This window comes from Mustelus asterias, chromosome 19, assembly GCF_964213995.1.
Source record: "Mustelus asterias chromosome 19, sMusAst1.hap1.1, whole genome shotgun sequence".
Taxonomy (NCBI): domain Eukaryota; kingdom Metazoa; phylum Chordata; class Chondrichthyes; order Carcharhiniformes; family Triakidae; genus Mustelus; species Mustelus asterias.
The window spans coordinates 18,690,553-18,704,392 of record NC_135819.1 but is presented as its reverse complement, the minus strand read 5'-3'; the positions used below and the strand labels follow the sequence as shown (position 1 = coordinate 18,704,392).

At 43.2% G+C, this 13,840-nt stretch overlaps 1 protein-coding gene across 2 annotated transcripts in view; it reads left to right on the top strand.

The window, feature by feature from the left end:
* Window positions 1-13,840, top strand: part of pbx4 (pre-B-cell leukemia transcription factor 4) — a 360,470-nt gene that overhangs the window by 268,025 nt on the left and 78,605 nt on the right. For both annotated transcript variants that reach the window (XM_078235123.1, XM_078235124.1), the window contains exon 3: window positions 13,048-13,292. In XM_078235123.1, the coding sequence (XP_078091249.1) occupies window positions 13,048-13,292 (245 nt within the window). The remainder of the gene's footprint in view (window positions 1-13,047; window positions 13,293-13,840) is intronic.

The following is a 13,840-nucleotide window of genomic DNA, read 5'->3' as shown; positions in this document are numbered from 1 at the left end:
CTGTTCCTCATTACTGAGACCATGTTGATTGTTTCCCACTCTCTTCTTGATTTCCTAGCTGCACCATTCCACGTATTGAGAAACTTTGCCCTTGCAGAATTAGCTGAGACTAGCTCTGGCAAACACAGCTATAGGATAGACTGAATGGTGTAATCCATCTCAATCTCAGTCTGTGGCAGTCATGGTGAAGAGAAAGAACTGGGATATGACTATGAATGGGGGAGAGGGGTACATCACAGTGCCAGGGAATGGGGTCCCTGAGTTCCAATGTCCTGGGGGAAGAGCGCCCCAACTCTGAAGGGGCCTTCAGAGTGAGCCCTGCCCCAAGATGGGGGTAAAGGTTTAATGTCACTTTCTCACTCTACCCATACCTGTCAGCCTAAAGATTGAGGCTGGGCAAGGGAAGACCCTTAAGTGGCCTTACTATCTGGGCAGATTTCCTGCCCGCCCAAGTGTGAAATTGTGAGAGTTTGGGTGGGCGTGTTCGTGGGGAGAATCCTGTCCAATCGATTTTATGCTCCTCCCCCTCAGAACCTACCTTGGGTGGAGTGTAACATTCTATCCATGGACTTCAATCCTGACTAGTAGGTTTGGAACTCTCCCAGCTCAAGGTGAAGTGGATAAAAACATGGTAGCCCAGTTCAGGAGGCATTCAGCTGATGACCACACTGTAGCTGAGAAGTGTGAGGCCACCCGTGGAGGCATTTCAAACAGCTGTAGTCTGGGAAAGCTGTAGAAATCTATCCATCATCTGGGAACTTTTAAATTCATGTGTGAACATTTGTAAAGCTTCCTCCTGCTTCTTATGACACCTGCTGTAACATATACTGCTCATTTTCAAATGTTCTTTTGACTAAATAAAGATCACTCTTGGAAATGTAACTGAGGAAAATATGAGGCTTACCCAAGCTAATCACTCTGTTTAAGAGTTTAACCATTTATCAATAGATGTATCACTCCTTTATGGCGCACAGTTCGATGTCCTATCCATTAAGTTAAATGAAAATGAAATGGAAAATGTTCCTTCAAAACAATCTACACCAGACTAGTATTTACCAGAACTTTATGATATGTCAACTTGGTATGAGATAAATGTTACAGTTTTAATTCTGTCAGCTTATTTGGTACTTAGCTTCCAGCTGCAGCAAACATTGGAATGATAATGTGCTGGCTTATGCCAATTGTGATGCACTGGCTCCCCATATTGAGCGGGGAGGCCTGAGGCTTTTACCATGCCCAATACATCCAATGTGCTGTAATGTAATGAGCGTGTGCCTAGTCTGCATGAAGCACATGCACGGTATATGCTCAGGGAGCTCATTATAGCCTTAAATCTCACTCATGTTTCTCCCATTGGGCCCAGATGCATTTCAGCATCTACAAATGCCACCTCATTTCTCCCCAACGGACTGAATCTGTCTCACGACAATTGAATTTTCAGGACACATCCAAGTATCAATCAATGGAGCTTTCACTATCCCTTACAGTGAATGATGAAGGTTCTTGATGTGTTTTGCCCTGGTGCTTCCTTTTAGCCCAAAATGTATGGGATGTCATTTCTACTTCCTAACCTTGTGCTCCTTCTAAATATTCAGCCAGTAAAAAGATGAAGTGAGTGTATGCTGCTGGGTTTCAGTGTTTGCCTAAATGGATTGAGGTGATGCAATCTCCATTGCAGGGCGAGAAGATAACCCTCCAAATAAAAATACCGCAGTTATTCAAAAAATGGCTACCAGGGCTGCACATTGAATGACACCACTGTGGTCATTTGAGTTGAGTTGAAAGGAGATTAGGATATGATCAAAGGGGCAACATTTGTGCTAACTCCTGCTTTTCCCCTACAGTTTACCAATTCCTCAGTTTTAGCCAAAGAATTAAAGTGCTTTGTGGGAGGCAAATCTCTGGATATCATTTAGACAGTTGAAGCCCTCCATTTTGGCTGGTTCAATCTAATTTCATCTTCCAGATGCCTCAAAGTCCTCTCGTTTACAACAGTACCAAGCATTCCTGATATAAATCACACTTGATCCTAAAAACCTGGTTGCTGCATTGCAAAAAAAGAAAAACTTGTACTTATACAGCACCTTTCACAGTCTTGGGATGTCCTAAAATACTTTATAACCAATGGAATGCTGTTGAAGTGTAGTCACTGTTGTAATGTGGAAATGCAGCAATCAATTTGCGAACAGCAAGCTCCCATAAACAGCACTTGATAATGACCAGACGGGCTGTTTTAGTTATGTTGATAGAAGGATAAATGTTTCCCAGTACACTGGGAAAACTCGCCTGTTCTTCTTGCAGTAGTACCCGGAGTGGGTAGATGGAGCCTTGCTGCAAAAGAAGGCACCTCTGGCATCATTATTACACAGTAAGAAGTCTCACAACACCAGGTTAAAGTTCAACAGGTTTATTTGGTAGCAAATACCATAAGCTTTTGGAGCACAGCTCCTTCGTCAGATGGAGTGGATCCACTCCATCTGACGAAGGAGCTGTGCTCCGAAAGCATATGGTATTTGCTACCAAATAAACCTGTTGGACTTTAACCTGGTGTTGTGAGACTTCTTACTGTGCTTACCCCAGTCCAACGCCGGCATCTCCACATCATCATTATTACACTACATTGTTGTGCTCATGATTGTTATGTGGAACTTAAACCACCACCTCTAACTTGGAGGCTAGAGTGTTACCTCCGAGACCTGGCTGACACCATGTAGCTATGTTAAATATGGTGCTTGCTGCAGTCCTGCAGCATCACACCAATACTGGCTATGGACTCCTCAGTGGAGGCCTTCAAATCTTATAGGTGGAGTGGCTCAATCTCTCAAATGGCTCCATTAATCATTGGTATTGTGAACATTTGTAGGCATCAACTTGTGATTCAAAGCCCTGACTTTACCAGCAATGCATTTAAAAAAATAGCTGTCTCTTCTGGAATTCTACCTGTACTTTTTTCTTCCTGCTTTACAAAGCGTGCCCTCCTGTAACTCTCAAACAGCCATGAACAGAGCATGAATATATTAAAGTATGCAAAGTGCTAGCCATGTCTTTACAGTTGATTGGGCTGTCTCTTTCAGGCACTCAAAACAAGTTTTTAAAGTTTATTTATTCGTGTCACAAGTAGACTTACCTTAACATTGCAATGAAGTTACTGTGAAAATCCCCAAGTCACCACACTCCAGCGCTTGTTTGGGTACACTGAGGGAGAATTTAGCATAGCTAATGCAGCTAACCAGCATGTCTTTTGGACTGTGGGCAGAAACTGGAGGAAACCCACTCAGACACGAGGAGAACGTACAAACTCCGCACAGACAGTGACCCAAGCCGGGAATCGAACCCGAGTCCCTGGCGCTGCTAATCACTGTGCCACCCCTAGTGTAGTTTATGATCTGACAAGGCAGTAGTTATATTGAAATGTTGCAATGTAAGGTTGTAAAGGAGTGATTGTGTAAGTAAGAGAAGGATCAAGTGTGAGATCAGGTATAATGCCTGTTCTTGTCAGCTTGGATTTCTTGCATATCCCTTTTGTAGGGACCATGAATTGGGTTCAGTTTGAATCCGAATTGCTTTTGGAGCAAGCAGGATGGATTAAGGGCTTGCCCTGTTCACTCTGCGCATTGGCTTTCTGACTCTGAGAAAGGAATAACATTTTAAAAAGGGAACGAATGAACAGCAAAGGATAACAAGGATCTTGAGTTTTGTGATCTGCTCCTTTTCTTTGAAAGTTTCACCCAGGTTAATATCCCTTGTATAAAACAAACCCCTTGTCTGTATTAGATTACATAATAGTTTTGTCATTTTTATTCGTCTTGGAGCAAATTTCATAAAATTATATGGGCGGCGCGGTAGCACAGTGGTTAGCACTGCTGCTTCACAGCTCCAGGGACCTGGGTTCAAATCCCGGCTTGGGTCACTGTCTGTGTGGAGTTTGCACATTCTCCCCGTGTCTGCGTGGATTTCCTCCAGGTGCTCCAGTTTCCTCCCACAGTCCAAAGATGTGCGGGCTAGGTTGATTGGCCATTCTAAATTGCCCCTTAGTGTCCCGGGATGCATAGGTTAGAGGGGTTAGTGGGTAAATATGTAGGGATATGAGGATAGGGCCTGGGTGGGATTGTGGTTGGTGCAGACTCGATGGGCCGAATGGCCTCTTTCTGCACTGTAGGATTCTATGGGCTGGTATATATCCATGGGCTATCCCAAATTCTGCTTTCATATCTGGTGGTTTCATATTTCAATTCTTTTCCTATCTGATGCAAGCCTGTCCAAGGTCTGTTACTTTTGATTTGCCTCAGGACTTTCCCCATGCATCTCTTATGTGTGTGTGAGACTCCAAATGATGGGTCGATAAATTTTAGCCAAGCAATTCAGTTACGTTTAGTTAGCTTACTGCTTTCTTCATCAAAAGTTATTTGATGGTATGCTGTCAACAACCAAGTGTGTAAAGATGCACATCAACCATTGATGGGGCACTATGCTAGGTGCAGCTGTTGGGAGTGTTTCTGAATTTAGTGTTTCATAGTCACTTAACATGGCAGTAAATCTGTCACATCGCTCAAGACTGTTTCTTGGTGAAATTTTGCAATTTGCTTTGTTAATATTTCCTGTTCCCAGGCCTGGTTCCAAACGCCCTGTTGGGCAGCATGGTGGCACAGTAGTTAGCGCTACTGCCTCACAGCGCCAGGAACTTGGGTTCGATTCCCAGCTTAGGTCACTGTCTGTGTGGACAGTGTTCTCCCCATGTCTGCGTGGGTTTCCTCCGGGTGCTCCAGTTTCCTCCCATAGTCCAAAGATGTGCGGGTTAGGTTGATTGGCCATGCTAAATTTCCCCTTAATGTCAGGGCGATTAGCAGGGTAAATACATGAGGTTACAGGAATAGGGCCTGGGTGGGATTGTGGTCGCTACAGACTCGATGGGCCGAATGGCCGCCTCCTGCTCTGAAGGGATTCTATGATTCTATTTTATCGTACCTGGAACCTCTACACCGCCAATTCCTCTGTCTGTTTATATTCTTTAGTGCTTATTACTCTGAACTTGTCCCATGATCCACTCCTTAGTACTTTTTAATTTCAGTCCATCCTCTCTCGTCTGTTTATCTGTTACCCTCTCTCTCACCTTTCTTTTCACTGTCCTCTCTTTGTTTTTCTCTCTCAATTTGTCATTTTTCTCTTCCTCCTCTTTCTCTCACATTGGTTTCTCTCTCGTTCATTCTTCTGCTCATTTTGAAGTTTGAAAGTGAAGGGAAGCCAGTGGGAAAGAATCTAGCCAGGCTCTTTGGCCTACTTTAGTGTAATGAATTTCAGGACATTAGTAGAAAACAACTTGGAGGAGATGGTCTGTATTTCCTTGCTCCATATCTGCTTCCCACAACCTATGGGTTCCCTTTCATTCCATTCCCGCCATCCCTTCTCTTCCCAGCTGCATCACCCTATCTCGATCTTCTTAGCTCCATCTTATTGCATTTTCCCGCACGGTGGTACAGTGGTTAGCACTGCTGCTTCACAGCGCCAGGGACCCGGGTTCAATTCCCGGCTTGGGTCACTGTCTATGGGGAGTTTGCACGTTCTCCCAGTGTCTACGTGGGTTTCCTCCGGGTGCTCCGGTTTCTTCCCACATTCTGAAAGACATGCTGGTTAAATGCATTGGCCGTGCTAAGTTCTCCCTCAGTGTACCCAAACAGGCACCAGAGTGTGGTGACTAGGGGAATTTCACAGTAACTTCATTGCCTTACTTGTGACTAATAAATAAGCTTTACTTTATTTTTACCCCCCTTTGATGAGGACAGACAGAAACAAAAAAATACAAGAGGATCACAGGACAAGTTCAGAGTAATAAGCGTTGAAGAATAGAAAGAGGCAGAGAGAAGAAGATGGTGGTGTACTGAACTGGTAATCCAGAGATCCAGTCTAATGCTCTGGGAAATGGGTTCAGGTCCCACACGGCAACTGGCGGAATGTAAATACAGTTAATCAAAAAATCTGGAATATAAAAACCACCTAATCCTATCATTTATAAACCCAAGCCTTCTGTAAAAAAAAGACTTGCATTTATATAGTGGCTTTCATGATCACCAGACACCTCAAAGTGCTTTACAGTCAATGAAGTTTCTTTTGAAGTGTGCTTACTGTTGTAGTGTGGCAAATACAGCAGCTAATTTGTGCACTGCACATCCCCACAAACAGCAATGTGATAATGACCAGATAATCTGTTCTGAGATGTTGACTGATCAGGATAAATATTGGCCAAGACACAGGGGAGAGCTCCCCTGTTCCTCCTCGAAATATTGCCAGAAGATCTTTTCTGTCCATCTGAGAGAGCAGCTTGGTTTGACATCTCATTTGTCACCATTATCCTCTCCTCCTCCCTGTCTGTTGAATCTTAGCTGCCACTGGGCTGGGAAACCAGCAGTCTCATTTTTAAGTTACACATTTTCTGTATTTGCGCAAGAATGACTGGAGGCGGGGAGCCAAGTGTTGGAGGTCCAGGAGCGAGTCAGAGTGTGGAAAGGCTCAGAGCAGCAGGCTCGGAGCAACGGTGTATAACTGGCACCTGGAGAATACAGAAGGTCGAGGAAACAGTGGGAAGCTATTGGGCTTTTAAAAAGATATGGGCAAGGTAGCAGAGAAAGAGGGAACTGGGCTTTTTTTTTAAAAAGCAGGAAAACGGGAAAAAACACTGAATAAAAACAATGGGAGCAAAAAATTGTAAGGTAGGGACCCAGGGACAAGAGTTTGCCCGAGAGAAAGTGACATGAGAATGCTATGACAATGAGGTACATATGGAATAGTGCCACAGTGACACCTAGCCTTGGGAAGACTGAAAGTGAAGTATAATAGTAAGCATCATATAATCATGGATACATATCTCAGCTTAAAGCAGACTGTCAGTGTGACAGAATTTATATGACACAATATTCTTGTAAGCATAGGGAATGTGCAAAATGTAAAACTTAACATGTTATATTGTTATGTCTGCCTATGTAAATATCTAACAGAGATTGAGCGGCCAAGAGGGAGAAACATTGTGAGAAAACTGGATCCAAATTATTTCTAAAGTTCTTGACGGGTGAGATAACACAAGGGCCTTTGGGGCCTGTGCCCTGAGAGTCCCAGTTAAAGCATGAGCTACCCACCAGAGTTTGTAAGTTAAAACATTGTAATTTATCTTTTATTATGAACAGTGTATAAACATTATTGAGGCCTATTTTTTGATGCATTTGACTGCAGGTTTGTAATATAATGGATTGGGCTGCGCCGAGTTCTCTGGATGTTTCCAGGGCTCCGGGAACTCTTAATCTAGTGCTCTGCTTTTGTTGTTCTGAGCGATAGGTCTGTCACTGTGTGTCTATAAAACCTAGTCCAAGGTAGGTATCCAAGTTGGGTTTGTGCTATCACATTGCCTGTTTCTGCAGGCGTGTGTAACAGCAGATGCTGAAAACACTCTGGATCAGGCAGCATCTGTGGAGAGAGAATCAGACATTTCAGGTCTCTGATCGTTCATCATAACTGAGAGAAGTTAGAAATGTAATGAGTTTAAACAAGGAAAAGGGGGAGGGAGGTGAGGAGGGAAGGACAAAGGGTAGGTCTAAGGGTGAAAATGGGAGAAATTAAACAACAAAGTAGTTGGTGACCCAAGACTCGAAGGAAAAGCTAATGGAACGCGGAATAAGAAAATATGTGTCTAGAGGAGGTGGAAATGTTAGAGTAATGAACGGATGCCACCTGAAAACAAAAGCAATCTCCATTTTGTCCACACACATGACCCCGATCTTACTGTCATTTCAATTCTCCACCTTGCTCACTGTCCCGAGCCTCGAAAGGTCATCCAGACTCAAAACGTTGGCTCTATTCTCTCTCCACAGATGCTGTCAGACCTGCTGAGATTTTTCAGCATTTTCTGTTTTTGTTTGCGATTCCAGCATCTGCAATATTTTGGCTTTATTTCCAGCATTTCCCCTTTTTAATTTCCAAGTTCCAGCATCCGCACTATTTTGCTTTCATATTACTGCACGGTCGGTGCAGACTCGATGGGCTGAATGGCCTCCTTCTGCACTGTAGGGTTTCTATGATTCTATAAACAATTGGAGCTAGCCTGGCCGTGGTTTATGGACAGTTGGAGGGAGACAGGGACATTGACAGGCATTGTAGCGGAAGGAAACTTGTCTGTCTGGTTTGTTGATCAAACCCCAGAATTATGCTGTGCTCTATATAAAGCCTGTCAGGTATTTTGTTTAGAAAGCAAGAAAATTGTTGTTGGAGTGATGAGATGTCACTAAGTATCGAGGTCACGCTGTCTGCTTGTAACTGTTTGCATAAGCTACAAGAAGAAAAACAAATTACTATTGTTAAATACCTCAGACCACAAAAAAACACGAGGGATACACAATGAGTCAGCCAGCATCTTTAAGAGATTTAAGACCCTTAAAATCCAGGATAGAGGAAGGGTCTCGCACATTAACTGTTCGTATATTCTTAAAAGATTATCTTAACCTAATGTATATTTCCAGCATTGCTGCCCTTGATTCCTGAAACTGAGCCAAAATGTATTTTGCATATAAAAGGAAGTGTTTCAGTTTTTCCAATTTGCACAAACAGTAAATTAGATGCAGCATCTCCAAATTCAAGCAAATGTTTGAAACAGTGGAATGTATTTTTGATTTGTTCATCTTTTATTTGAAACAAACATTTGTGATACTACTGAAACAGTGCAAAAATCGGGAGATTCATATCAAAATCCAAAGCTTCCAATTTTGGGGCAGCACAGTGGCACAGTGGTTAGCCTCACAGCTCCAGGGACTCGGGTTCGATTCCCGGCTTGGGTCACTGTCTGTGTGGAGTTTGCACGTTCTCTCCGTGTCTGCGTGGGTTTCCTCCGGGTGCTCCAGTTTCCTCCCACAGTCCAAAAATGTGCAAGTTGGGTGCATTGGCCACGCTAAATTGCCCCTTGGTGTCCCGGGATGCGTAGGTTAGAAGGATTAGCGGGATAAATATGTGGGATTACGGGGGTAGGGTCTGGGTGGGATTGTTGTCAGTGCAGACTCGATGGGCACTGTAGGGTTTCTATGATTTCTACGTGTGGTGCAAACTCCGGCGGCAGACTTTCTGTTCTTGAAGGTGATTACAAAAGGACTGTAACTTGGTTGAAAATTGATTGCAGAGAATGGAGGGAAGTCATTCATTATGTCTTATGATTTGGTGGCATGTTTGCTCTGGGCCCCATGTGGGGAAATGTTTTCAGATTCTGTTCAACTGCCCATCTCAGTCTATTAAATAAAGTGGCATACTCCCTCTACTGGAAATGTGGGAAAAACAATGAGCGCAGTAAGCAAAATCTTCATCTTCATGATCTTCATCCAACAAGCATTAGTGACTTCATATATGTGCACATTGAGCACTGCAGTAACATAACCAGCATAGAAAGCAATCACACAGTGCAAACTAATGTTTATAAAATATGGTTCAGGATTTTTTCTGAATCTAATCTGTAGCATTGATTGCTGATTTCACTCGATGAATAACTGAAGAATGATGTTTTTGAAAAATGGAAGTCTTTTAATATGGGATCAGTTAATCAGGAATCAATGTTGAGATCTTTTAACCGATTATTGATGCTGGGAGAATTGACCTTCATTATTTTAAAAGCATTTGTCAAAATTCAATATTGCAGTTTAATTTTGATATGGATTTTGAAGAAATATAAAATTTTAATGAAGTAAAAATGGTAAATGTCAATACCACACTTTAAATGATAAGCTAGGTATTGACTTTTGAAATGATTTGCTAACCTGAGTGGGTAGATTTGTACAGTAGCTCCATTGCAAGTTTTAACTCTGGAATATTGCATTCACGGAAGCTTACAGCCAGCAGAACACAAACTTCAGGGCACAAGCCAAGGCTGACTAGACCATTTGGGCAGAGTTTATTCATTTAGTTGTTTTCACAGAATCACAGAAGTGTTTGTTACAGGGCAGAAAGAGGCCATTTGGCTCATCCTGTCTGCACCGGCTCTCCAAATGAGCAGTATCAAGTGCCTTTTCCCTGCACCCTTTACCTTTGTTTCTATTCAAAAAATAATCTAATGCCTTCTTGAATGCCTCAATTGTGTATTCCAGACGTAACCACTCGCTGTGTGAAAGTTTTTTCTTGCATAACATTTGCTTATTTTGCAAATCACTTTCAATCCGTGTCCCTCTCATTCTCGATCCTTTTCCGAGCGGGAACAGTTTCTCCCCGTTTACTTTGTCCAGCCCACTCATGATTTTGAACATCCCTATCAAATCTCCTCTTAGCTTTCTTCTCTCCAAGGAAAACAGTCTCAACCTCTCCAATCTATCCTCATAACTGAAGTTTCTCATTCCTGAAATCATTCTTGTAAACCTCTTCTGCATTCTCTCCAGTGTGTCCTGTAGTGTGGCACCCAGAATTGTACAAAATACTCCAGTTAATTAAAAAATCTATTTTGAACTATTTCAAATTAGAATTAAATGTTTCTTCAGAGTGTAAATTGAATCTCCCTTTAAATTACAGTAATGACATCAGCAATAACAACTTAGATAGCACCATTTTTTTATTCATTTGTGGATGTGTGTGTTTCTGGCTAATGTGATGAAACGTCCCAAGGCGTTTCCAGGTGCATTATGGAACAAAATGTGTAACTGATGGATGTTAGGGAACTTGGGGAAATAAATAGTGATGTCTTGAGGAGTGTACGTATTACAGATAAGGCGGTGTTGGAAGTTTTAAAGTGCATCAAGGTAGATAAATCCCCGGGACCTGATTAAATGTATCCCAGGAAGTTGTGGGAGGCGAGGGAGGAAATTGCGAGTCCCCAAGCAGAGATATTTGAATCATCGGCATCCACAGGTGAGGTGCCTGAAGATTGGAGGATGGCAAATGTTGTGCCTTTGTTTAAAAAGGGCTGCAGGGAAAAGTCTGGGAACGACAGGCCAGTGAGCCTAATGTCTATAGTGGGTAAGTTGTTAGAGGGTATTCTGAAAAATAGGATCTACAGGCATTTAGAGAGGCAAAGACTGATTAGGGCCAGTCAGCATGGCTTTGCGAGTGGAAAATAATGTCTCACGAATTTGATTGAGTTTTTTGGAGGGGTAACCAAGAAGGTAGATGAGGGCAGTGCAGCTGACGTTGTCTACATGGACTTTAGCAAGGCCTTTGACAAGGTTGTTGCAGAAGGTTAAACCTCACGGGATCCAGGATGAGGTAGCCAATTGGATATAAAATTGGCTTGATGACAGAAGACAGAGGGTGGTTGTAGACAATTGTTTTTCAAACTGGAGGCCTGTGACCAGCGATGTGTCTCAGGGATCTGTGCTGGGTCTGCTGTTATTTGTTATTATATTAATGATTTGGATGAGAATATAGGAGGCATAGTAAGTTTGCAGATGACACCAAGATTGATGGCATAGTGGACTGTGAAGAAGGTTATTTAGGATTGCAACGGGATCTTGATCAGTTGAACCAGTGGGCTGATGAATGGCAGATGGAGTTTAATTTAGATAAATGTGAGGTGTTGCATTTTGGTAGATCGAACCAAGGCAAGACTTACTCAGTTAATGGTAGGGAGTTGAGGAGAGTTATAGAACAAAGAGATTTAGGAGTACAGGTTTATAGCTCCTTGAAAGTGGAGTCACAGGTGGACAGGGTGGTGAAGAAGGAATTTGGCATGCTTGGTTTCATTGGTCAGAACATTGAATACAGGAGTTGGGACGTCTTTTTGAAGTTGTACGAGACATTAGTAAGGCTACAATTAGAATATTGTGTACAGTTCTGGTCACCCTGTTATAGAAAGGATATTATTAAACTAGAAAGAGTGCAAAAAGGATTTACTAGGATGCTACCGGGACTTGATGGTTTGAGTTATAAGGAGAGGCTGGATAGACTGGGACTTTTTTCTCTGGAGCGTAAGAGACTTAGGGGTGATCTTATAGAGGTCTAAGTTCGATAGTCAACATCTTTTCCCAAAGGTAGGGGAGTCTAAAACTAGAGGGCATAGGTTTAAGGTGAGAGATACAAAAGGGTCCAGAGGGACAATTTTTTCACACACAGGGTGGTGAGTGTCTGGAATGAGCTGCCAGAGGTAGTAGTAGAGGTAGGTACATTTTTGTCTTTTAAAAAGAATTTAGATAGTTACATGGGTAAGATGGGTATAGAGGGAAATGGGCCACATGCAGGCAATTGGGATTAGTTTAGTGGTAAAAATTGGACGGCATGGACAAGTTGGGCCGAAGGGCCTGTTGCCCTGCTGTAAACCTCAATGACTGAGTCACATAAATAGATATTAGGCCAGATGACAAAAAGCTTGATCAAGGAGGTAAGCTTTAAGAGATGCAGGTAGGGAATTCAAAGACTTGGGGCCTACACAACTGAAGGCATGACCACCATGGTGGCACAGTTATGATTGGGAATGCGCAAGAGAATCGCTAATATCTCGGAGGGTTATAGTGTTGAAGGGCATTGCTGAGATAGGGAGGGGGATTTGAAAACAAGGTGGGAATGTGTGGGACATGAGGCTTGCTGTAAGACATGGGCAGTGTATAACCCCAGCTTTATGGAGACCAGCCAGTCGTGTGTTGCATTGGTCAAATCTAGATGTATGAAGGCATGGGTGAGGGTTGTACAGAATGTACTGAAAAATAATGCGCTGTGTTAGGTGGCACAGTGGTTGGCACTGCTGCCTCTCAGCACCAAAGACCCAAGTTCGATTCCCAGTTTGAGTCACTGTGTGGAGTCTGCACGTTCTTCCCGTGCCTGCGTGGGTTTCCTCCGGATGCTGCAGTTTCCTCCCACAGTCCAAAAGACGTGCTGGTTAGGTGGATTGGCCATGCTAAATTCTCCCTCAGTGTACCCGAACAGGTGCCGGAGTGTGGCGACCTAGGGGATTTTCATAGTAACTTTGTTGTAGTGTTAATGTAAGCCCACTTGTGAATGGTAAAATAAACTTTGGCAACTGTAGCTAGAGGCAAAGTGCATTTTTTCCCCCTCTTGTTGGATGTTTCCATTGCAGCGACTGTAACATTCTCCTTCTTCTCTCCACAGTGCTGAGTATTCGAGGTGTCCAGGAAGAGGAGCCCCCAGACCCACAGTTGATGAGACTGGACAACATGCTGTTGGCTGAAGGAGTGTCTGGGCCTGAGAAGGGCGGAGGGTCAGCAGCAGCTGCAGCTGCGGCAGCAGCATCAGGTGGATCACCGAATGACAACTCCATCGAGCACTCCGACTATAGAGCCAAACTCACACAAATCCGACAGATTTACCACTCGGAGCTGGAGAAATATGAGCAGGTATGTAACCAAATAACGTGAAGGGTTATACAGCCCAACATCCTCAATCCATCAAATACATTCCAATTCAAATCTCATACCTCAAACAAATCCATTCAAATCATTAAAATCTATTTAAACAAGAAGTGAAACAAAGAGGGTAAACCTTTTAGAACTGAGGTGAGGAGAAGTTTCTTCACCCAGAGGGTGGTGGTTGTGTGTAAATAGCTGAGGCCAAAACATAGTGGGATTTCAAGAAGAAATTTGATATAGCTCTTGGGGCTAAAGGGATCAAGGGATATGGGGGGGGGGAAGGCGGGGGATCAGGATATTGAATTTGATGATCAGCCATGATAATGAATGGTGGTGCAGGCTTGAAGGGCCGAATAAGAACATAAGAACTAGGAGCAGGAGTAGGCCATCTGGCCCCTCGAGCCTGCTCTGCCTTTCAATGAGACCATGGCTGATCTTTTCGTGGACTCAGCTCCACTTACCTGCCCGCTCACCATAACCCTTAATTGCTTTACTGTTCAAAAATGTATCTGTCCTTGTCTTAAAAGCATTCAATG